The 24,631-nt window shown below is 46.5% G+C and overlaps 1 protein-coding gene across 8 annotated transcripts in view; it reads left to right on the top strand.

Annotated features, from left to right (window-relative positions):
* The window catches only part of NAP1L4 (nucleosome assembly protein 1 like 4), a 75,441-nt gene that overhangs the window by 29,357 nt on the left and 21,453 nt on the right, over positions 1–24,631 (top strand). For all 8 annotated transcript variants that reach the window (XM_082342026.1, XM_082342020.1, XM_082342025.1 and 5 more), the window contains 7 exons: positions 467–566; positions 3,421–3,562; positions 11,485–11,571; positions 13,024–13,155; positions 16,848–16,919; positions 21,401–21,540; positions 22,746–22,891. In XM_082342026.1, coding sequence (XP_082198152.1) covers positions 467–566; positions 3,421–3,562; positions 11,485–11,571; positions 13,024–13,155; positions 16,848–16,919; positions 21,401–21,540; positions 22,746–22,891 — 819 coding nt within the window. The remainder of the gene's footprint in view (positions 1–466; positions 567–3,420; positions 3,563–11,484; positions 11,572–13,023; positions 13,156–16,847; positions 16,920–21,400; positions 21,541–22,745; positions 22,892–24,631) is intronic.

Here is a 24,631-nt window from a genome sequence, read left to right as displayed (position 1 = left end):
GTGAAGGTGGAGGCAAAGAGCGCCTGCAAGGTCTGGTGCCCCCAGGGAGCTGGTGGGAGTCGCGCTTTCCTGAGCTGGGGCAGAAGTGTGTGCTGATTTACTGAGCCACGGGCACCTTGTCCCCGTCCTCGGCTTCCGGGAGGGAGGTAGACTGCCTGAACTTAGCAAGTGACAGTGTCCTCAGTGGGGAGACTGGGGCTTCTACCGCTACGGTGAGAAGCAGAACTCTCCAGGTACCCTCGGTGTGTTTATAACCATCCACTCGGGTGATTAACATAGAGTATCAAATGCCTTTAAAAATAAATATTTTTGAAACAGATGTTTTTAAGAAGCTACTTGCTATATTTACAAATTAAAGTAGATATGCAAAGGTAGTAGATATGTGTTTGTGATTTTCAACTCTTGGCTGTTGTGGGGTGGGTGTATTTTAAAATTTTTGGCCTTGTTTTTTTTTAACTCTTAATAGAAAAGCTCGCAGACCAGGTGATGCAGAATCCTCAAGTTTTGGCAGCTTTACAGGAACGACTTGACAGTGTCTCCCACACTCCTTCAAGCTACATCGAGACGTAAGTATGCCGTGAGTGAGACGACGCAACTTTAAGAAACAAAGAAAAAACCTCTCCTGGTTCCTTTGACTAGGAATAAGTATGTTTTTCATTCAGTAGACCTTGCCTGCTGAGAGCCAGGCTCTGGGGTCCCGAAGGTGAGTGCTGGGGTCAGAGCCTGGTAGAGGCTACAGGCCTGTGGCCAGGGTAGTGCGGTGTGTCAAGTTATGGGCGAGTGTACGGTGCCAGCCTGTAGGGTGAGAGGCCTTCACAGGTCCCGTGAGCAGGCGGACTGGGGCGTCAGCAGGGGGCGGAGGTACAGGCACATGGGGGCAGTGCTTTCTCTTCATGGTGGCTCCTGGTTCGCTAAGAGACCCAGTCCGGCCCGGCTCACCTACGTGAGCCTGCAACACCGAAACGTGGCTTATTTGGACGAGGTCTGTGTCTTGGTTGTATTCACAGAGAACACCATAAGGATGCCCACCCTTCGAGCCCTTGGACCGCTCTTCTCGCGGGCTGGCTGTCTTCCTGCCGAGGGCTGAGCTGCTCGGGGCTCCCCTCCTACAGCCAGTGCACAGCTGGCTGTCCCACGCGGGGCTGGGGATGTTGTCACAGAGCGGGCACGCTTGGCGTCTGGTCTGCCCGTAGAGAGGGTTCTTCGGGGGGCTGACCCAGTGGGGAAGGTTCTGTGACGTGTTTGCAGACTAGATCAGTGGGGTGTGGTGGTGCTGGGTGCAGGTAGGAGAGCTGAGCATGAGTGGTGGTTTCTAGTTTCTGGCTTCAGAAACTGGGTGAATGGGCTGGCATTCGCTGAGAGGAAATGGAGGGGAGCGAGGTTTTGTGCGATAGAGTTAGTTCCACGTTCCGTGCTGTACGTGACGTGCCTGTTGTGGGGAGAAGAACGGTGTGTAGTTACTCTTACTGTTTGGAGGCTGGCTGGGGAGGATATCTGGGTTCAGTTGGCTTAGAGGTCCTTGTATTTTTACTCCATTAGGAAGATTTGAAAGTTCGGACATAACGTTAGGTTGTGTAATTAATGTAGAAAAGAAGTACAGATGTTAATGTATTCAGTGTTATTAAATTCTTACTCTGCTTTTTCTTTGTTCTCTCACTAGCAGTAGTTGTAGAATGGTTTCTGTAGTTGGCAGTCTGTGGTGAAGGACCTTTGTCCAAACTGTGCCGTGGGTATGATTATACCAGGACAGGGTCCTTTGTGATTCAAGGCTTTTCCACTACAGTTGACCCTCTGTAGCCACGGGTTCCCTGGGTTGTGCATCTGCAGATTCAACCAACTGCGGATCAAAAATATTGGGGGAAAATTTTTCCAGAAAGTTCCAGAAAGTAAAACTTGAATTTGCCGCACGCCAGCAACTATTTACATAACATTTACATTGTATTAGGTATGGTAAGCAATCTAGTGATGATTTATAGTATATGGGAAGATGTGCTTAGTGTGCAAACACTGTACCATTTTATATAAGGGACTTGAGCATCCATGGATTTTGATATCCATAGGGTTCTGGAACCAGTCCCCCTTGATGGCTGTATTTTCTAAACAGTGCTGTGCTTGGGAGTTGCCTGGTACTGTATACCATTAGACTAATGCCAGCCCTGCCCTTGAGGAGTCAGCCCACGTGGAGGAGGACTCAGAGGGCAGGACCTAGGCCCACCAAGGGGGATAGTGTGGTTCTTTGTGGGGCCCAGGAGTCTGCTCTTTTTTTTTTTTTTAATTAATTTATTTGGTTGCGCTGGGTCTTAGTTGCGGCAGGCGGGCTCCTTAGTTGCGGCATGTGGGCTCTGGTTCCTGACCAGGGATGGAACCTGGGCCCCCTGCATTGGGAGAGCAGAGTCTTAACTAACCACTGCACCACCAGGGAAGTCCGCAGGAGTCTGCTCTTTGTTCCAGATTGTGACTAAGGGCTTCAGGTTAAACAAATCATTTTAATGGTTTTAAAATGTTTTTTCCCTTCTGTTTTATAAATGTAAGGCATACAAACTAAAATGTTTCTTAGAAGGTAAAAAGTATCAAAGGGCTAAGGAGCTGGTAGCTGTCTGACTCTCGACTAGAATGCACGCCTTGTCTCTGTCGTCTCTGGTTTTTCCCTCGCTGTGTCAGCAGGAGCTCGTCCTGTGGTGCTGAGTATTCCTTGAGGACATGGTTGTGGACAGGCCCTGTTTCAATCCTGCTCATCTTGGCATTGTTCCCAGTCTTCCACTTTTACAAATAATATATCAGTGGTCACGCCAGCACATAAACATTTGGTTATTTCCTTAGGATAAAGTCTTAGAAGTAGATGCAAAGAATATTTTCAAGGTTCTTGTTTACCCTTAAGAAAGATGTGTCAATTAGAGGGCTCTGCCCTCAGCCTCATCAAACCTGGGAATTTAAAAAATTTTCTTCTCTCTTTTATTTAAAAAAATTTTTTGACTACACCTCGAGGCTTGCAGGATCTTAGTTCCCCGACTAGGGATTGATTGACCCAGGCCCTCGGCAATGACAGTGCAGAGTCCTAAGCACTGGACGGCCAGGGAAGTCCCCCCTGGGAATTTTTTTTTAATTGCCAATTTGGTAAGGAAAAGACAGCAGTTCTTTTAAATTTACATTCTTTTGGATATTTTATGAGATTGGACCTTTCTTCTGTGTTTGATTATTTGTATTTTTTGTGAATTATCTTTCAGCTTCCTCCTCCGCCACCACCCTGCTTTTGGTGGGGGGGTGGGGAGGTGGTGTTTGTCCTTAATGATTTTTAGGAGCTCTTTTTCATGGTAAGGGTGTTAATTCTATGTTAACGTTAATTTATTTTAGTAAAAAATAAGCATGCTGCCTTATTTTGCAGGCATATGGATGTTTTATTTTTTATTCCCTCTCTTTTAGTTTACCCAAAGCAGTAAAAAGAAGAATCAATGCACTGAAACAACTTCAGGTGAAATGTGCTCATATAGAAGCCAAGTTCTATGAAGAAGTTCATGACTTGGAAAGAAAGTATGCAGCATTATACCAGCCTCTCTTTGACAAGGTAGGGAACTCTGTTAGTAAATTTAATTATTATATTTCAGATACTTCTTTAGGCAAAACATCCAGATGTACCCAGTGAATCATTGAATGTTACTCTTTTTATTTTTTTCTTAACATCTTCATTGGAGTATAATTGCTTTACAATGGTGTGTTAGTTTCTGCTGTATAACAAAGTGAATCAGCTATACATATACATATATCCCCATATCTACTCCCTCTTGCCTCTCCCTCCCACCCTCCCTATCCCACCCCTCTAGGTGGTCACAAAGCACCAAGCTGATCTCCCTGTGCTATGTGGCTGCTTCCCACTAGCTATATGTTTTACATTTGGTAGTGTATATATGTCCATGCCACTCTCTCACTTCGTCCCAGCTTACCCTTCCCCCTCCCAGTGTCCTCAAGTCCATTCTCTATGTGTGCGTCTTTATTCCTGTCCTGCCCCTAGGTTCTTCAGAACCATTTTTTTTTTTAGATTCCATATATATGTGTTAGCATACGGTATTTGTTTTTCTCTTTCTGACTTACTTCACTCTGTATGACAGACTCTAGGTCCATCCACCTCACTACAAATAACTCAATTTTGTTTCTTTTTGTGGCTGAGTGTTATTCCATTGTATATATGTGCCACATCTTCTTTATCCATTCATCTGTTGATGGACACTTACATTGCTTCCGTGTCTTGACTATTGTAAATAGAGCTGCAATGAACGTTGTGGTACATGACTCTTTTTGAATTATGGTTTTCTCAGGGTATATGCCCGGTAGTGGGATTGCTGGGTCGTATGGTAATTCTATTTTTAGTTTTTTAAGGAACCTCCTTGCTGTTCTCCATAGTAGCTGTATCAATTTACATTCCCACCAACAGTTCAAGAGGGTTCCCTTTTCTCCACACCCTCTTCAGCATTTACTGTTTGTAGATTTTTTGATGCTGGCCATTCTGACAGGTGTGAGGTGATACCTCATTGTAGTTTTGATTTGCATTTCTCTAATGATTAGTGATATTGAGCATCCTTTCATGTGTTTGTTGGCAATCTGTATATCTTCTTTGGAGAAATGTCTATTTAGGTCTTCTGCCCATTTTTGGATTGGGTTGTTTGTTTTTTTGATATTGAGCTGCATGAGCTGCTTATAAATTTTGGAGAGTAATCCTTTGTCAGTTGCTTAATTTGCAAATACTTTCTCCCATTCTAAGGGTTGTGTTTTCATCTTGTTTATGTTTTCCTTTGCTGTGCAAAAGCTTTCAAGTTTCATTAGGTCCCATTTGTTAATTTTTGTTTTTATTTCCATTTCTCTAGGAGGTGGGTCAAAAAGGATCTTGCTGTGATTTATGTCATAGAGTGTTCTGCCTATGTTTTCCTATAAGAGTTTGATAGTGTCTAGCCTTACATTTAGGTCTTTAATCCATTTTGAGTTTATTTTTGTGTATGGTGTTAGGGAGTGTTCTGATTTCATTCTTTTACGTGTAGCTGTCCAGTTTTCCCAGCACCACTTATTGAAGAGGCTGTCTTTTCTCCATTGTATATTCTTGCCTCCTTTAGCAAAAACAAGGTGACCATAGGTGTGTGGGTTTATCTCTGGGCTTTCTATCCTGTTCCATTGATCTATATTTCTGATTCTGTGCCAGTACCATAGTGTCTTGATTACTGTAGCTTTGTAGTATAGTCTGAAGTCAGAGAGCCTGATTCCTCCAGCTCCGTTTTTCTTTCTCAAGATTGCTTTGGCTATTCGGGGTCTTTTGTGTTTCCATACAAATTGTGGAATTTTTTGTTCTAGTTCTGTGAAAAATGCCATTGGTAGTTTGATAGGGATTGCATTGAATCTGTAGATTGCTTTGGGTAGTATAGTCATTTTAATAATGTTGATTCTTCCAATCCAAGACCATGGTATATCTTGCCATCTGTTTGTATCATCTTTAATTTCTTTTCATCGTCTTATAGTTTTTTGCATACAGGTCTTTTGTCTCATTAGGTAGGTTTATTCCTAGGTATTTTATTCTTTTTGTTGCAGTGGTAAATGGGAGTGTTTCCTTAATTTCTCTTTCAGATTTTTCATCACTAGTGTATAGGAATGCAAGAGATTTCTGTGTGTTAATTTTGTATCCTGCTACTTTACCAAATTCATTGATTAGCTCTAGTAGTTCTCTGGTAGCATCTTTTGGATTCTCTACGTATAGTATCATGTCGTCTGCAAACAGTGACAGCTTTACTTCTTCTTTTCCGATTTGGATTCCTTTTATTTCTTTTTCTTCTCTGATTGTTGTGGCTAAAACTTCAAAACTATGTTGAATAATAGTGGTGAGAGTGGACAATCTTGTCTTTTTCCTGATCTTAGAGGAAATGGTTTCAGGTTTTCACCATTGAGAATGATGTTGGCTGTGGGTTTGTCATATATGGCCTTTATTATGTTGAGGTAGGTTCCCTCTACGCCCACTTTCTGGAGGGTTGTTGTTGTTGTTGTTGTTTAATTAATTAATTTATTTATTTTTAATTATTTTGGCTGTGTTGGGTCTTCGTTTCTGTGCGAGGGCTTTCTCTAGTTGTGGCGAGCGGGGGCCACTCTTCATCGCGGTGTGCGGGCCTCTCACTATCGCGGCCTCTGTTGCGGAGAACAGGCTCCAGACGCGCAGGCTTAGTAGTTGTTGCTCACGGGCCCAGTTGCTCCGTGGCATGTGGGATCTTCCCAGACCAGGGCTCGAACTCGTGTCCCCTGCATTGGCAGGCAGATTCTCAACCACTGCGCCACCAGGAAAGCCCAGCGGGGGCCACTCTTCATTGCTGTGCGCGGGCCTCTCACTGTCGTGGCCTCTCGTTGCGGAGCACAGGCTCCAGACACGCAGGCTCAGTAGTTGTGGCTCACGGGCCCAGTTGCTCCACAGCATGTGGGATCTTCCCAGACCGGGGCTCAAACCCGTGTCCCCTGCTTTGGCAGGCAGATTCTCAACCACTGCGCCACCAGGGAAGCCCCTGGAGGGTTTTTATCATAAATGGGTGTTGAATTTTGTTGAAAGCTTTTTCTGCATCTGTTGAGATGATCATATGGTTTTTCTCCTTCTATTTGTTAATATGGTATATCACATTGATTTGCGTGTAATGAAGAATCCTTGCATTCCTGGGATAAACTCCACTTGATCATGGTGTATGATCCTTTTAATGTTCTGTTGGATTCTTTGCTGGTATTTTGTTGAGGATTTTTGCATCTGTGTTCATCAGTGATATTGGCCTGTAGTTTTTTTCTCTGTGACATGTTTGTCTGGTTTTGGTATCAGGGTGATGGTGGCCTCATAGAATGAGTTTGGGAGTATTCCTCCCTCTGCTATGTTTTGGAAGATTTTGAGAAGGATAGGTGTTAGCTCTTCTCTAAATGTTTGATAGAATTCGTCTGTGAAGCCATCTAGTCCTGGGCTTTTGTTGTTGGAAGATTTTTAACCACAGTTTCAATTTCAGTGCTTGTGATTGGTCTGTTTATATTTTCTGTTTCTTCCTGGTACAGTCTTGGAAGGTTGTGCGTTTCTAAGACTGTTTCCATTTCTTCCATGTTGTCCATTTTATTGGCATATAGTTGCTTGTAGTACATGATCCTTTGTAATTCTGCAGTGTCAGTTGTTACTTCTCCTTTTTCATTTCTAATTCTATTGATTTGAGTCTTCTCCCTTCTTTTCTTGATGAGTCTGGCTAATGGTTTATCAATTTTGTTTATCTTCTCAGAGAACCAACTTTTAGTTTTATTGATCTTTGCTATTGTTTCCTTCATTTCTTTCTCATTTATTTCTGATCTGATCTTTATGATTTCTTTCCTTCTGCTAACTTTGGGGGGTTTTTTGTTCTTCTTTCTCTAATTGCTTTAGGTGTAAGGTTCGGTTGTTTATTTGAGATGTTTCTTGTTTCTTGAGGTAAGATTGTATTGCTATAAACTTCCCTCTTAGAACTGCTTTTGCTGCATCCCGTAGGTTTTGGGTCGTCATGTTTTCATTGTTATTTGTCTGTAGGTATTTTTTGATTTCCTCTTTGATTTCTTCAGTGGTCTCTTGGTTATTTAGTAGCGTATTGTTTAGCCTCCATGTGTTTGGTTTTTTTTACATATATTTCCCTGTAATTGATATCTAGTCTCATAGCGTTTTGGTTGGAAAAGATACTTGATATAATTTCAGTTTTCTTAAATTTACCAAGGCTTGATTTGTGACCCACGATATGATCTATCCTGGAGAATGTTCCATGAGCACTTGAGATGAAAGTGTATTCTGTAGTTTTTGGATGGAATGTCCTATAAATATCAGTTAAGTCCATCTTGTTTAATGTATCATTTAAAGCTTGTGTTTCCTTATTTATTTTCATTTTGGATGATCTGTCCATTGGTGAAAGTGAGGTGTTAAAGTCCCCTGCTATGATTGTGTTATTTGTCAATTTCCCCTTTTATGGCTGTTAGCATTTGCCCTATATATTGAGGTGCTCCTGTGTTGGGTGCATAAATATTTATAATTGTTATATCTTCTTCTTGGATTGATCCCTAGATCATTATGTAGTATTCTTCTTTGTGTCTTGTTAATAGTCTTCATTTTAAAGTCTATTTTGTCTTATATGAGAATTGCTACTCCAGCTTTCTTTTGATTTCCATTTGCATGGAATATCTTTTTCCATCCCCTCAGTTTCAGTCTGTATGTGTCCCTAGGTCTGAAGTGGTGGGTCTCTTGTAGACAGCATATATACGGATCTTGTTTTTGTATCCATTCAGCCAGTCTGTTTCTTTTGGTCGGAGCATTTAATCCATTTACATTTAAGGTAGTTATCGATATGTATGTTCCTATTACCATTTTCTTAATTGTTTTGGGTTTGTTATTGTAGGTCTTTTCCTTCTCTTGTATTTCCTGCCTAGAGAAGTTCTTTTAGCATTTGTTGTAAAGCTGGTTTGGTGGTGCTGAATTCTCTTTGCTTTTGCTTGTCTGCAAAGGTTTTAATTTCTCCATCGAATCTGAATGAGATCCTTGCTGGGTAGAGTAATCTTAGTTGTAGGTTTTTCCCTTTCATCACTTTAAATATGTCCTGCCACTCCCTTCTGGCTTGCAGAGTTTCTGCTGAAAGGTCAGCTGTTAACCTTATGGGGATTCCCTTGTATGTTATTTGTTGTTCTTCCCTTGCTGCTTTTAATATTTTTTCTTTGTATTTAATTTTTGATAGTTTGATTAATATGTGTCTTGGCGTGTTTCTCCTTGGGTTTATCCTGTATGGGACTGTCTGCACTTCCTGGACTTGATTGACTATTTCCTTTCCCATATTAGGGAAGTTTTTAACTATAATCTCTCCAAATATTTTCTGTCCCTTTCTTTTTTTCTTCTTCTTCTGGGACGCCTATAATTCGAATGTTGGTGTGTTTAATGTTGTCCCAGAGGTCCCTGAGACTGTCCTCAATTCTTTTCATTCTTTTTTCTTTATTCTGCTCTGCAGTAGTTATTTCCACTATTTTATCTTCCAGGTCACTTATCCGTTCTTCTGCCTCAGTTATTCTGCTATTGGTTCCTTCTAGAGAATTTTTAATTTCATTTATTGTGTTGTTCATCACTGTTTGTTTGCTCTTTAGTTCTTCTAGTTCCTTGTTAAACGTTTTTTGTATTTTCTCCATTCTATTTCCAAGATTTTGGGTCATCTTTACTATCATTACTCTGAATTCTTTTTCAGGTAGACTGCCTGTTTCCTCTTCATTTGTTTGGTCTGGTGGGTTTTTACCTTGCTCCTTCATCTGCTGTGTATTTCTCTGTCTTCTCATTTTGCTTAACTTACTGTGTTTGGGGTCTCCTTTTTGCAGGCTGCAGGTTCGTAGTTCCCGTTGTTTTTGGTGTCTGCCCCCAGTGAGTAGGGTTGGTTCAGTGGGTTGTGTAGACTTTCTGGTGGAGGGGACTGGTGACTGTGTTCTGGTGGATGAGGCTGGCTCTTGTCTTTCTGGTGGGCAGGACCGCATCTGGTGGTGTGTTTTAGGGTGTCTGTGACTTTTTTATGATTTTAGGCAGCCTCTCTGCTAATGGGTGGGGTTGTGTTCCTGTCTTGCTAGTTGTTTGGCATAGGGTGTCCAGCACTGGAGCTTGGTGGTCATTGAGTGGAGCTGGGTCTTAGCGTTGAGATGGAGATCTCTGGGAGAGCTTTCGCCGTTTGATATTACATGGGCCCATGAGGTCTCTGGTGGACCAATGTCCTGAACTCTCCCACCTCAGAGGCACAGGTCTGACACCCAGCTAGAGCACCAAGACCCTGTCAGCCACACGGCTCAGAAGAAAAGGGAGAAAAAAAGAAAGAAAGAAAATAAACTTATTAAAATTAAAAAATAAATTATTAAAAATAAAAAAATGTTTAAAGTAATTTAAAAAGAAGAAAAAAAACCAAGCATACACATACACACTCACAAGAGGAGAAAAAGGAAAAATATGTGTATATATATATATATATATATCTACATATATTAAAAAAGAAGGAAGACAGCAACCAAATGAATAAACAAATCTACCAGTGATAATAAACTCTAAATACTAAACTAAGATAACATAAAACCAGAAACAAATTAGATGCAGAAAGCAAACCCCAGGTCTACAGTTGCTCTCAAAGTCCATCGCCTCAATTTTGGGATGATTTGTTGTCTATTCAGGTATTCCACAGATGCAGGGTACATCAAGTTGATTGTGGAGATTTAATCTGCTGCTCCTGAGGCTGCTGGGAGAGATTTCTCTTTCTCTTCTCTGTTCGCACAGCTCCTGGGGTTCAGCTTTGTATCGGCCCCGCCTCTGCGTGTAGGTCGCCTGAGGGCGTATCGCTCAGACAGGACGGGGCTAAAGGAGCAGCTGATTAGGGGGCTCTGGCTCACTCAGGCCGGGGGGAGGGCGGGGTATGGAATGCGGGGTGAGCCTGTGGCGGCAGAGGCTGGCGTGACGTTGTACCAGCCTGAGGCGCGCCGTGTGTTCTCCCGGGGAAGTTGTCCCCGGATCACGGGACCCTGGCAGTGGCGGGCTGCACAGGCTCCCGAGAGGGGCGGTGTGGAGAGTGACCTGTGCTCGCACACAGGCTTCTTGGTGGCGGCAGCAGCAGCCTTTGCATCCCATGCCCATCTGTGGGGTCTGCGCTGATAGCCACGGCTCGCACCCGTCTCTGGAGCTTGTTTAGGCGGTGCTCTGAATCCCCTCTCCTTGCGCACCCCAAAACAATGGTCTCTTGCCTCTTAGGCAGGTCCAGACTTTTTCTCGGACTCCCTCCCGGCTAGCTGTGGCGCACTAGCCCCCTTCAGGCTGTGTTCATGCAGCCAACCCTAGTCCTCTCCCTGGGATCTGACCTCCCAGCCCCCACCCGTCCCGGTGGTGAGCAGACAAGCCTCTCGGGCTGGTGAGTTCTGGTTGGCACCAGTCCTCTGTGCGGGGAATCTCTCCGCTTGGCCCTCTGCACCCCTGTTGCTGTGCTCTCCTCCGTGGCTCCGAAGCTTCCCCCTGCCCACCTCCCGTCTCCGCCCGCGAAGGGGCTTTCTAGTGTGTGGAACCTTTTCCTCCTTCACAACTCCCTCCCAGAGGTGCAGGTCCCGTCCCTATTCTTTTGTCTCTGTTTTTTCTTTTTTCTTTTTTCTTTTGCCCTACCCAGGTACGTGGGGAGTTTCTTGCCTTTTGGGAAGTCTGAGGTCTTCTGCCAGCGTTCAGTAGGTGTTCTGTAGGAGTTGTTCCACATGTAGATGTATTTTTGATGTCTTTGTGGGGAGGAAGGTGATCTCCACGTCTTACTCCTCTGCCATCTTGAAGGTCTCCCCGAATGTTATTCTTTAAGCCCCAAAACTTAGAATCTTAAGCTATAAAAGCATCCAGTTTTCAGTCTTTTTATACACATTATTTACAAGTTCACTGTCTGTACTCTCAAGTTTCTGAGTAACTGAACGTAACGCTAAGAAGATCTTGTTTTTACTTAGAGAAGGGAGTTCATCACTGGGGACGCTGAGCCGACAGATGCAGAATCCGAATGGCACAGTGAAAACGAAGAGGAGGACAAGTTGGCCGTAAGTTTTTTTTAGTGAGTGCCGCTTGTGTTCTGTTTTAATGCTGTTAGAAATACGATGGTTTTGGGTGGTGATCTAGTGGTTAGGATTCGGCGCTTTCACTGCCTTGGCCTGGGTTAAATCCCTGGTCTGGGGAACTGAGATCCCATGCAGCACGGCTGGTGGGGAAAAAAAAGAAATTTGATGGTTTTCTTTTACAAAGAAAAGAGCTCCTAACAGTAGGTGTGGCTCCAGCCTTAGGTTGGGTGTTTAGATTTCTTTATGACAGTGAAACCGGACAGCTTGGTTCTGTTAGTTAATGTGGTGAGCCAGACACAGTCCCCTTTCTCAGCTGTCGCTGGCACCTCTGCACAGTGGTACAGTGAGATAAGGGATCAGGGGAGTGGAGATTAAAACATCAGAAGAAGTCTTAGTCGAGAGAAAGCAAAGACCCACAAGGGAGAGCACAGCTGTGTCTAGAAGGGCAGGTACTAGAGGGTGGGCTGTGGTGGGGAGAGCACACTGGAAACACCCGTGCCATCCTGCTCGGGGACCAGCAGTGACAGTGAAGTAGCCCCAGTGCACCTCGCCACTTTACATTGGTAAATGGTCCTTCTGGTGATGTGCCCTGTCCATCACCTGCTTGCAGCCTTTTTTTGGTGACGGGTATCATACCAGTGCCACGGAAAGTCCCAACACGACAAGGTGAACTTTGTTGGCCTGATTTTACACTTGGGAGTGGCTTTTCTATCCTATAGTATAAACTTCCGGGTTTTATGTTTTTGTTTTTTTAAGTGTATGTTAGTTTTGGTAGCTATATATCTTTCTGATCTTTTAAAAACATGTAGAATCTGGTGTAGTTGAAGCCATGCCTGTGGATCAATATAGTTGTGAATCAGTTCTTCATTGTGCGAGGAAAATCTGCCCCTGTTAACTTAAAAAGCCCCTTGTGATCATGTCCTCCTAAGAATCACATGTCAGGCCCGTGATGTTAGAAAAGACTACCCTCCTCATGGCCACGTCGCCTTTCTCGTCACCCCCCTGATGTTTGCATGGTGCCTCTGTCCCGACATCTCCGTATCCTTGGACATGCAGCTTGTGGGGCAGTTTCTTGGTGCGGGAGATCCTGGAGCGTCCCTCTGGCGGTGATTATCCCAGGAGGGACAGCGAGCCAGCACTGGGCAGCCTTCCCCAAGTCGGGGGGCACTGTATCAGCTCTGCAGCTCTTTCCCCTTGATCTAAAATTACCTCCTGGAGTTACATCTGGCTGGAGTGCCTTAAATGCTTTGTTCCTCAGAGACGTTGGAAATTGTGATGGGCACAGTGGTCTTGGAGATGCAGTTTCAAAGAGCAAGGGTTTTTGATAGAAGTTTACATGGGATTCTGAAAATATGGTCTGTATTAAGCCATTCAGTTATTTGTAAAGTTGTTGCTTCATGATAAGTATCCAATTTTGCATCTTTATTTATCTAGGGAGACATAAAAAATAAAGCAGTCATAGCGGAAAAAGAAGAAGCAGCAGCAGAAGAGCCAAACCCAAAAGGAATTCCAGAGTTCTGGTTTACCATCTTCAGAAATGTAGATATGCTAAGTGAATTAGTTCAGGTAAGCACACAGGCACATTCCCACTTTATAGAAGACATTATTTATTTGTGAACTTTCAACAGCATGTCTAGCAGTTGTTGATTGCGGGTGGAAAGGCGCCTTCTGTGACCATAACTCAGAGGAGTCAGGGTCCCCGGGAGGCCTGGCTGCAGCTGGAGCCCCTGTGCGCCGTCGTGTAGCGGCCCTCTCGGAAAAGCCTGCCACGCGGAACCTCAGCCAAGCTTAGGGTCGCTTTGCCTCCTGTAAAGTGTCTGTTGTCTCACCCCAGGAAGCATGTTAACAGATTCCAGACCCTTCTCTACCTCACAGTGACGTGGACAAGTGAGAAGCGTGAGGATGAGGGGCGGGAGTGGAGGAGTTGATACTGAGCGGTGAAGTGTGCGTGCGTGCGTGCGTGTACACATGTACCCATGTGCGCGTTTACACACAGGTGCACGCTCACTGGCACGCGGTCTTCTGTTTTGATTGATTTTTGACATTTGAAATGGGCCTGTTGTGCCGCCTTGCTAGTTGTACAAATATTTAACAAGTTGCTAATAATTTCTAATCATTTTCCTTGAAAAAGTCTTTTTTTTTTTAAATGGGAATGGCCAAACTTTCTTTGTCTTGCCTTGTTGAGCTTTCTCTAATGATGAAATGGTGAACCAATTAAAAGGTAACAAATGTGACTTTCCCTGAGCTGAGTTATGGTAGAAGTTTCCAGAATTCAGAAATAGGTACTGCTCAGAAGTCCACAGAGGGGGTCATTTCTGCATTTGGACTTACTCCAGACGGGTCAGCACAGTGCTTTTATATCAGAGCACGGCCACAGGTGGCGTGCAGCTAGCTCGCTCTACTGCAGTTTGCAGAGGTTTCACAGCTGCAGTTAGAGTGGTTCCAGAGAGTTGCTGCGTTGCTGCGTCTGCTGCCTGCCTTGTTGAGTGCTTATCTGTAAGCCAGAACTGAAGAAAAGGTGGAGGGGATGAGTTTCTTACTCCCCTTCCAGACGGGGGGAACATTTAAAATACATGACTTAACAATAGCCTGTGTTTTCTTGTCTCATATGAAAAGGCGCGGTTTAAGACTACTAGACCATTGGGAATTCCCGGCGGTCCAGTGGTTAGGACTTGGCACTTTTACTGCCAGGGCCCGGGTTCAGTCCTTGGTTCGGGAACTAAGATCCCATAAGCCGAGCGGCATGGCCAAAAAAAAAAGAAAAGAAAGAAAGAACACTAGACCAAGAATACTAGAAGACTAGAATGCCATGAGCCAGAAATTTATTGGGAAAATTGAGTAATATATGCTAGAACCAGATTCTCACCCTGCCTGTATGTTAGTCACTTGGGCAACTTTTAAAACTAAATAGCAGCATCAGTGCCTCCCCACCCCCAGGTCAGCGAGAGTTTGAGGTGTTGTAGACGCTCTCTCATGATTCTGATGTACCCCCAAGGGTTGAAAATCCCCGTGCCGGCAGAGCAGATGGAGAAGGGTGTGTGTACCTGTCACTGGGACGTCTCGTGGAAGTGCAGGCTCTGAGTCAGTAGGTCTGGGTGGGGCCTGAGAATCTTCGTTTCTGATGTGTCCCCCAGGTGACGCCCGTGTTGCAGGTTGGGGGCGCACTGTGAGTGGTGACAGGGGTGTCATGAGGTAGGCTTTTTGGTGCCAGTTAGGCGACTTGATTGGGAGACCTGGCTCCCGGTGTTGCCCGGCCAGCCAGTTAGTAACCCAGCGATGGCGCTGCTGCTTTGTCTGTAGCATTTCTTTGGTTTGGGGGGTAGTGGTACAGTCAGCTGTACTTGAATGAGGTGTCTCTTCCGTTCTCCCCAACACCTCTGTCTTAGTGTCAGTGCTTCAGTATTTATGCCACACAGTGTCTCGCTGCTTTTTGTCTTACAGTTGTAAAAAGACGTGTCATTTTTTGAGTACTCATTTAGTATGCAGAGAGTGATGAAATGTGGTTTGGGCCGTTTATAACCTGAAGCAAGTAATGGTAGTAGGTTCCATTTTGGTCAGACGTTAAATCCCAAAGGTGGGCTTGGCTGTAGGTCCTTGGGTTCTCTGTTGGTGGTAGCCAAGATAGGTCCAAAAGCAGAGTTTTGAAACTTAGGGAGAGCAGCTTTAAATCAGTCCCTGAGTTGCTTCCACTGTTGGCCCTGAGTTTTGAGCCTGCTAACTTAGGGCTTTCTGTTCTGGTCTGGGCCATAGAAGGTCCTTGGCCCTCAAGGCGTGCGGCTCTTGGAGGAGATCTAGAACATGATGGCCGTCTCCTGGCTCTGGGGTGGTACCAGTGGGTGCTGCTAGTTTGACTGCAGTGAGCTTGAAGATCCCAGTGCCGCGTATTTGGAAAACGTACTGGTGATACGTTCGCCTTGGCGATTCTAGAACTAGGCATACGTGCTCAGTCAGTGATACACGTGATCTTGGAGCCAAGTGTTTTCTGGTTCTAGAATTTAGGATTTGACATCTCAGACTGATGTGGCCTTCTTTGAAAACTGTTTTGGACTTACTTTTTGTCTAGAGACTTGGAAGGTGCCTTTGTTACTGCTTTTTTTTTTTGGTTTGTTCTATGCAGGCAGACCTCGGAGACATTGTGGGTTTGGTTCCAGACCCCTGCAATAAAGTGAATGTAGCAGTAAAGTGAGTCACATGAATTTTTTGGTTTCCCGGTGCGTCATAAAAGTTAGGTTTACACTATACTGTAATCTGTCTATCAAGTGTGCGATAGCATTATGTCTCAAAAATGTACGTACCTTAATTTAAAAATACTTCATTGCTAAAAAATCCTAACCATCGTCTGACAATGCAGGGTTGTCACAAACCTTCAATTTGCAACAAGAACAACAAAAAAAACAAACCAGAAAACCCACCAAAATATCTGTGAAGCACAGTAAAGTGAAGTGCATTAAACGAGGTCTGCCTGTGATGTAGAAAGAATTTAAAATTGGGAAGTTGGTAGTTATCAGGCTCAACGGAACCTCAGGAAATCCTTTTGGTCCAGTCCCCAGACTTCCAGGGTGAAGTGACTGTTTCACAAATAAAGCACCTCTCGTGAGTATGTGGTCACTGGGTTTCAGGTCCTGTGATTTTTTTTTTTTCTGAGTTTTTCTCAGTTGGCCTTTCTCAAATGACAGGCCCTGGTGAACTTCTGTGTTTGCATAACGATGACTCGTAAAGGCATAGAGCCATCGTTAGAAGCTCTTCCATAGTGCCTGCCATTAGGTCTCAGACTTGCTTTGTGAGTGTCCTTGACTGTGTTTGTTGGATTTGGGATATTTATCGCCACGTGCCCTAAGCGGGGGGAATTGGCTGCCAAGGTCAGTAGCTTGTCCTGGCATTTCTTCTGATTCTCTTAGGAGATGCTGAGGACCAGCAGTCTTAATTGATGGCATTTCTGACCCCGTCTGTACTGGCAGCTGGTGGGGCTGTGAAATCAGTCAGGGCTCTTGCCCCTGGCAATGAGTGCGATACCCTTCTGCCTTGGCATTGGTGGTTACCAGTGCTCTGTGCCAGACAAAGGTGGCACCTCATTGCTGCCACTCTAAGACTGCTAATGACTGAACAAATTTGGGTGGCTTCCTGGGAGTGACAAGGACAGAATTCCAACAGGGCTAATTATCCAGTATCTAGGAGTAGATGCAACCGTGACTCAGTGAGGACATGTGTGCTGCCTGTAAAAGCTCACCAGAACTTTCTTTTCTTCTCTTTATGCTTAGGAATATGATGAGCCAATCTTGAAACACCTGCAGGATATCAAAGTGAAATTTTCAGACCCTGGGCAGCCTATGGTGAGTACTGGTTGTTTGAACTCCTGGCTGGTGTCAGAAAGGGTCAGGCCACTAAGGGTAAAGGGCTTGGAGCCAGAAATACACACCCGGCCACTCACTTGTTGGGTCACTGGAGTGAGACGCGTATTCTCACATCGCGTCCCTGGGCCTCACCCGGCCGTGTGCACAGCCGGACAGTCACTCAGTCCACCAGCTGCTCGGGGGCAGGCGCGGGGGCAGGCGCAGGAGGGGACTTCTCGGACGTGGCGTCCGCTGTGCCATGCTGTGGCCTCTGGGCTCGTTTGTTTCCTCTGTCAGATGGGGTGATGTCATCCTTCTCCTGAGTGTCTCCCAGGTTTGTGAGGATGGAATGTATGTAAAACAGGCTGCAAAGGATGGTTGGTACGTATTCAAATATAAGCAGCACTTTAACAGAAATCCAAGATACTAGTGAAGGAAATGGACTAGGTTTTACCTTTAAGAATAACTGCAGATAGATAAGACTGAAAAACTGTTTCCCTGCTCTTTGATTTGTCTTGAAGCACATCTTTCCAGAATGCTTGCTCTCGTGGGCTGCCTGCCGGTTAGTGAGGGGAGTCTGACCTAAGCCAGCCTGTCCTCTTCTGTGAAGCAGCCTTGAGGCGGTGATGCCTGAGCTGGGGTCCTCGGGGAGCACTGTTCGTGACCGCCCGGTCTGCCTGTGGCTGGTGGGTTCCATTCCAGTGCCACAGCAATTTCAGCACCACACAACTGACCGCCTGCCTGGTGGCTCTTGGTTTCAGGTCTTGAAGACACAGTGCCTGAGGGCTGTGGGGCTGAGGCCCGGTCTCTTCCCCCTTCCCCACCACAGAGTGGTGTGAGGGGGATTCCCTCTACCTTGGCCTGCGGGTGATGCCTGCTGGGGGCAAGGGGTGGGGGCACACACACCTGTATCTGTCCCTTTCCTGGTCTGCTCCACTCTGGAGGTGACATTCGCATCCCTCTGCAGCTGGGGTGTGGGCACCAGCCGGAGTGATGCCTGTTCACAGGTTGGGAGTCACTCTGGTAGCTGAGGGAGCCCCTTCTTTCCTTCCGCACCCAGGTTATTGCAGTGCCTTCCTCTTGTCGATTTCTTCCCAGTAATCGCTCCTCACCTGTGCGAGGCTTGGCCACAGTGTCCCCTAGAGGCCTCCTGTGGCAGAGTGCTGTGGTTTGCTGTGATGGATGTGAATTCTCTTTCCCTCTCTGTGTCTCTGTGTGTGTGTGTGTGTGCATGCGCGCGTGCACGCGCACACCTATTTGATGATTCCCTTGGTCCATTCCCTTTCTTCCTCAACCCATTTGTCTTATATTTTCCTCGGTCTCTTCCATGGCTCATAGACAGGCTGGAGCCCTAGCTGTGGTAGACTCTAAGCCATTGTGAAAGTCATATGTGCTTGTATAAGACAACTTAGGAAGCACAGAGAAGTGTACAGAACGCTCTGCACTCTGTCTTTTACAGATAACTACCAGCAGCTCAGTGAATTCACCCATAGTTTGCCCTTTTTAAACTTACTATGAAATGGGGGCTTCCCTGGTGGCGCAGTGGTTAAGAACCCGCCTGCCAGTGCAGGGGACACAGGTTCGAGCCCTGGTCCGGGAAGATCCCACGTGCCGCGGAGCAACTAAGCCCGTGCGCCACAACTACTGAGCCCGTGCACCACAACTGCTGAAGCCCGCACTCTAGAGCCCGTGCTCCACAACAAGAGAAGACACCGCAATGAGAAGCCTGCGCACCGCAACAAAGAGGAGCCCCCGCTCGCCGCAACTAGAGAAAACCCGCACAGCAACAGAGACCCAACGCAGCAATCAATCGATCAATCAATCAACAAATAAATAAATAAAATGTCTAAAGAAAATAAAATGAAACCGCCTTACTTCAGAGTGAAACACAGCCAGGGTGTTCGCCCCTCCCCAGGGTCACTCTTCAGGGTCACCGTGTTTGTACCTCAGCAGAGTGGGGTCCTAGTGTGTGGACAGTGTCACGCTGCTCTCTTCACCTCATGCAGGCCCCACGGGGTGGAAGACAGTTGCTGCATCTGTGGGCTATAAAAAGGTTCAGCATTCCCCAGAATATGCCCCTGCCGCCACCACCCCGTTATAAGTTGTTGCACCGTGATCAGCTTACTTGAGCCCCAGGCTTTTGCTTACGTTTCTGATGATTCCCTCAGTTAGGTTCCTTGTAGTGTCATTACTGGGTCGAAGGAGACAAACCTTTATAAGGCCCAAAGGTGGTCCAGTTCACACTCCTGATGATGCTAGTAGTATCTTTTTACACTTTTCTTTTTGGAATAATAACATTTTTTGGTTTCTTTCTATTTTGAAATAACGTCAAGCTTAGAGCAGCGCTGCAGCAGCAGTACAGAGAATCCCCACATGTCGTTTGCCTGGACTTGAGGCGTCTGCTTTGAGCACATGGGCAGCGTTGCCTGGGGCCCGCCTCCCCTCTTCTCAGCACAAGTGTCGGCAAAGACAGTAGCAGCCGTGTTTACTTTGCTGGGCAGAAGAGATGGAATTTTACACTTAATTGCGAGCGTGGCTGGGCATTTGTCATATGATCATGGCTGACTTGGCTGTAGGGGGGTGTGAATGAGGTCGCCTCGTCCTTGGGCCCTTTTCTGTTGGACTGTTAGACACTTTCTTTAAATCATCCCCAGTTGTGTTTGACTCATTCTTGACTAAACAGAGGCCTAGGGAAAGAAGGAAAAGTAGGAAAATATGAAGAAAGGAAGTAGCACCCTTGGTTTGGAGAAATGGCAGGAGAAGGAAATGGGGAGAGAGAGAGGAAAATAAATAATTCTGTCCATATCTATATGGACGTAATGAAGGACGGAATAGAACAGTGCCATTCGTTAGCCCAGCCCAGTCCCCAAGGTGGCTCATCCACACCTGTGGTCACCACCCTCAACAGTTCTCAAGTAATAGCAGTCTCCAGTGACTGAAGTCCAAGATAAAGACCGGGTTTATGGGGCCTGGGGTCAGGCTCCGGAGAGCCATGGAGAGGGATTCCACCGACGTTCTGATCCCCACAGCTGCCGTCCTGCCCTCGCCGCACTTCGGTTTCGCCAGACTAGTGACTTGTGCTCGTTGACCTCCCTTCCCCTCCAGCCCACACCACGCTGGCAGGGGTCAGTGGCGACCTGGCCAGATCCCTGCCATCCCTTCTGAACACTGGTAGGACCGCCTCCGATCCTCTTGGCCGCTTGTGTCTGTACTTTCCAGGCCCTTGTGGCCCTTCTCTTCCTCATCCCCCTCTTGCGAGAGTTTTTATTTCACTTCCCCTTGTGGAAGTGGTTTGTTTTTAGTCTTCTTAATTTTTTTCTCAACTGATGGTTGTACCATTACAATAAAAATAGAAATAGCTAACATTTAGCAAGTAATGCCTGTAAACCTGGCCCCGTTCTAAGTGCTTCCATAGATTAATCCTCAAGTGAACTCATGGAGAGAAAGGGTTGTTTATTCCATTTTGCAGGTGAGGAAACGAAAGCACAGGGACGTTGAATAGCTTCCCAGAATCACACAGCACTGACGGGCAGAGGCTGTCCAGACCCAGAGCCGGTCCTTTAGACTGTCTCTGTTATTTACTTCCCCCAGGTTGTCTTGTCAGAAGGGCTGAGGTCAATACCTTTGCACATGCTGCTGCATCCATCCAGGTATCTTTCTGAAATAGGACGCATTCCTCAAAACAGAATTATTGGGTCCCAGAATGTTTTTTATTTTGTTAATTTTTTGATGTTGCCAAATTGCCCTTCACAAAGCCCTTTACAGTATATGAGTGCCCCTGGCTTCCCAAAACACTTGCCAGTACCATGTGTTCTTTGGACATTTTGCCCAGAAAGGGGGCGTCTCATTTTATTTTTCATTTATTACTGTGCGCACGAATATCTTCTGATTTGTTACTACTGCTTTGTACACCCCTTTGTCCATTCCTCCCATGCGTGTCTCTAGGTCTGAAGAGTGCTTTGTGAGTGAAGGGTGAACTTGTCCTTGGTGTGGTTTGACGAGGCCCAGTCAGTGCCTCCCCTTCTCTCCCCACGTGGAGTCTTGGCCCTTGCGCTGCGCGGCAGAGAAGGAGCTGCTCTGCCCAAGAGAAAGGAGAGGGAGACAGGGCTGTGCTGCCGCCTTCTGCCTCCAGACCCCCACCCTGCTGTGCTCTCGGGGAAGGGAGGGTGGGGCAGCAGCGAGAAGCCACACTCCTCAGGAGAGCTTGTCCTCCCTGGGAGGGGAGGCGGCAGGGGCCCTAAGGGTGATGGGTATTTGCCCGCCTGCCGCTGTGCTTTAACTTTGTGCTGGTGGTTTTGCAGTCAACAAGTTCTTGTTATGTGGCCACACCTGTTGAGTTTTTCAGTCATGGCTTCTGCCTGTGGTGTCATGCTTAGGGAAGAGCTGGGTTCCAGTAAGTACTGTGTGATTCATAAAGTCGGTCGCTAGTTATTCATAGATTTTAAGTGGTGCTTAGCCCGAGTTTTTGTCTTTTTTTCCAGTCTTTTGTATTAGAGTTCCACTTTGAACCCAACGACTACTTTACCAATTCAGTCCTGACAAAAACATACAAGATGAAGTCAGAGCCAGATAAGGCCGATCCCTTTTCCTTTGAAGGTCCTGAAATAGTTGACTGTGACGGGTAAGGAAATGCCATTTCAACTTCTTTTTCTGAAACAAAAGCAGGAGATGGTTTTACAACTTTACAAGTAAGATGGAAGTTAGGAATAGCTGAAAGCCTTTAATCTGTTTAGAAGCCCAAAAGACAAAGATTGAAATTAAAGAGTCTCTCTGGGAATATGATGGCTGGCACTGGGAAATGTATCTTGTGGTTACGTGGGCCAGGGTTTGGGGTAGTGGCCCAATTTCCTCGTTTTAATGAGGGCATTGGGATCTCCAGTCACCTTAAGTGAAGCAGTGGTCATTGAACTAATAAATTCCTCTCAGCAGGTATTTGTTGAGTGAATGAATGAGTCAGTACAGGGCAGCTCTGGCCTCGGTGGGGCAGCATGAGTGTGGTTGGCCTCAGGACTGAGCACCTTGGCGATTGCAGCCCGTGGCCCACCAAGGAGAGTGGCTTGGAGTTCACGCCTCTTGGTTGGTTTGAGACGGTTTGGGAAATTGTTTTATTCTTGATTGAAACAATTATCCTTATTCACTGACCCAAGTACTTATCCTGATGAATCTCCCTGTGTGAGTAATACAGAACTCTGTTAAAATCCTGCTGGACTGAAATGGCCAGAGTCATGTAGATTGTTTCCCACGGCCAGGCCATCGGGTGAGAAGGCCTGCCTTCCCAGGCATGTCCTTGAGCAGACGCTATTCAGACACTGCCAGGGCTTACCTGTTGGTCCAAGGTGATTCAGAGCGCGGTCCCCACCAGGGGCCGCTCGGCACACTTGGAACCCTTGTGTCTCGCTCCGGTCACCAGTGTTTGCGGTAGCCACCTGCGTGCTTTCTCCAGCTTGTCCCACTCGCGTAGTTAGTTGTCTTGAGAATTCAGGCGCCTGAGTGGGTGGCTTCCTGTGCGCTGTGGGGTCTGTGAAGGGGCAGCAGGTGACAAGCCCTTGAGCGGGCATGGTCACGGGAAGAACGTTGGAGGACCCCTGCGAGACGTCTGGGGGTTAAAGCTCTGCAGCTGCGGGAGTTGCCGCGCTGACAGCCTGCCTGGCGGCGCCCTCCGCCTTCACTGGCCTTCACGCGAGCTCACCACGTGCCGGGTGCTTGCTCGCAGGTTGTTAAGTTGTTTTGGGGTTAAGCACAGAGCTGTGATTTGCTTGCTGGGCACACGTGTGACCAGTTTTTCTCATGAAGTGTGTACCCGTGATCACGGTCTTGTCCCTGTAGGTGTACCATTGACTGGAAGAAAGGAAAAAATGTAACAGTCAAAACCATCAAGAAAAAGCAGAAACATAAGGGCCGAGGCACCGTCAGAACAATCACCAAACAAGTCCCCAACGATTCCTTTTTCAACTTCTTCAATCCGCTGAAAGGTGAGTGGGCTGGGTTGTGACTCCAGGTTACACACAGAGTGACTGTTAACATCGGGAAGTCGGTTCTGGTCCTCGGGCGAGCGCTGGGGGGCGGGGCCGTGGCTGTGCGGGCGGGGCCACGGGTGCCTGTCCTGGCAGGAGGGTGAGCCCGGTGGCGGCGGGGGGAGGGGTCAGCGGGGCTGCTCTGCTCACACTCATGCAGCCTGCAGGGCGTCGGCCCACCCCTCCCTCTCAGGTGGGTTTTTGGTTTTTTCTTCGAGCCTTGGTATAGAGCACAAGGGGTTTGGGAACTAATATATTGTGACAAACACAGACTTAGGACAGAATCATAGCTTGGACGCTTGTTCTCTGCTCCCCGCTCCCACCCCCCAGTAAAAGAGAGATGGAAGTAGTAATGGCTCAGCCGCTGGTTTTGAGGAAAATTACTTGGAAGTCTTCACATAATTTCCTAATCCTGAGAATTCGAAGGTCAGACCCGCTGGCAGCGTTAAAATATGGCTATGAGGGGAAAACATTTTCTCTTTATTTTCAGTGAACAAAAAACAGTTGGAAATAAATGCCAGCCCTGATCTAGGTAATTGGTGGCCCTTTGGGTTGTCTGTCGGGGGCCACGGGGTGGCTTTCCTCTTGACTCTGACCCTCGTGCCGAGTTACCAAGCTGCCCATCACCATTCGGTCTGTTGTTTTTCACTGTTGTGGCTATTGTCTGTGACTTGTCTTTGAACCTGGAAGATGCCAATGTATATCAGTTCTGGGGACAAGAACAGCCATAAATGTAGTTCTTAAATTTCCTTTTTTGGGAAGATGCCTTTCAGAGCCTCACGTGGGCATATGGGAGCCTTCCTGTATGAATTCACCGTGAAGCAAAGGGGCTTTGGTTCCTAAATTCAGTGGCTTTTTTGGAAGTTTTAAATAATTAATAACAATTAAAATGGAATCAAGTGGACTCAAGAATTTGGGGGTGATTTTGGGGGTTCTAAAACTGTATTGTGTGGTTGCACAAGTCTAAAAATGTATCAGACGTCATTGGATTGTATACTTCAAGTGGGTGAATTTTATGGTATATCACTATTTTTAAAGTAATTGAATAAACGTAATATCAAGTGATATGCTCTATGAAAAGGAATAGAGGATGTCAGTGGTGGGGGTGATGGAGTGGTCAAGGAAAAAAATCAAAATTGCTGAAATGCTTTTTGAAATGAAGGAAATAAAAGATGGCTAGTCAGCACCCTGTTTGGCTTTAATCCTACAAAACTGGTCCAGAAGTCAAGTGAGGAAGTCCTTGTGCTGATTGCTGCCCCTGAGGCCAGAGTCCCCGAACCTGCATCTTGAACAGCGGGTGGGACTCTTACAGGCCGAGGCTCGGGCTGCCCCACCGCCCACGGGGAGGCGTGCTCGCACCAGCACCTGCTCCGCCGTGGTTGAGATGGCACGTGCCCCTCTCTGTGCTGGCCACGGAGACAGACCTTGCAGCAGAGGGGTGACAGGGAAGACACAAAGGCAGGGTGAGCCCGGCAAAGGGGACGCGACGCCTGGCGAAGCGTCACTGGGCTTCACTGAGCGCGGTTTTAAGTCTGTGTTTTCTTGGTTCCATGTTGGGCTGTAGTTCGGCACCAAGGTCTGTAGGGCCGTGGGTGCTGGAACCGAATCTCAGCCCACCTTTTGTGTGGAGCGCGGGCCCCTGCTGTGGGTGTCGGTGAGTAACGTCGCCCTGCGCGCTGCAGTCTTTGCGGGAGGAGT

This window comes from Balaenoptera borealis, assembly GCF_965194805.1.
Source record: "Balaenoptera borealis genome assembly, chromosome: 11".
In the NCBI taxonomy this organism is placed as follows: Eukaryota; Metazoa; Chordata; class Mammalia; order Artiodactyla; family Balaenopteridae; genus Balaenoptera; species Balaenoptera borealis.
The sequence above is the reverse complement of the archived record's forward strand: the minus strand, read 5'-3'. Positions and strand labels throughout refer to the sequence as shown.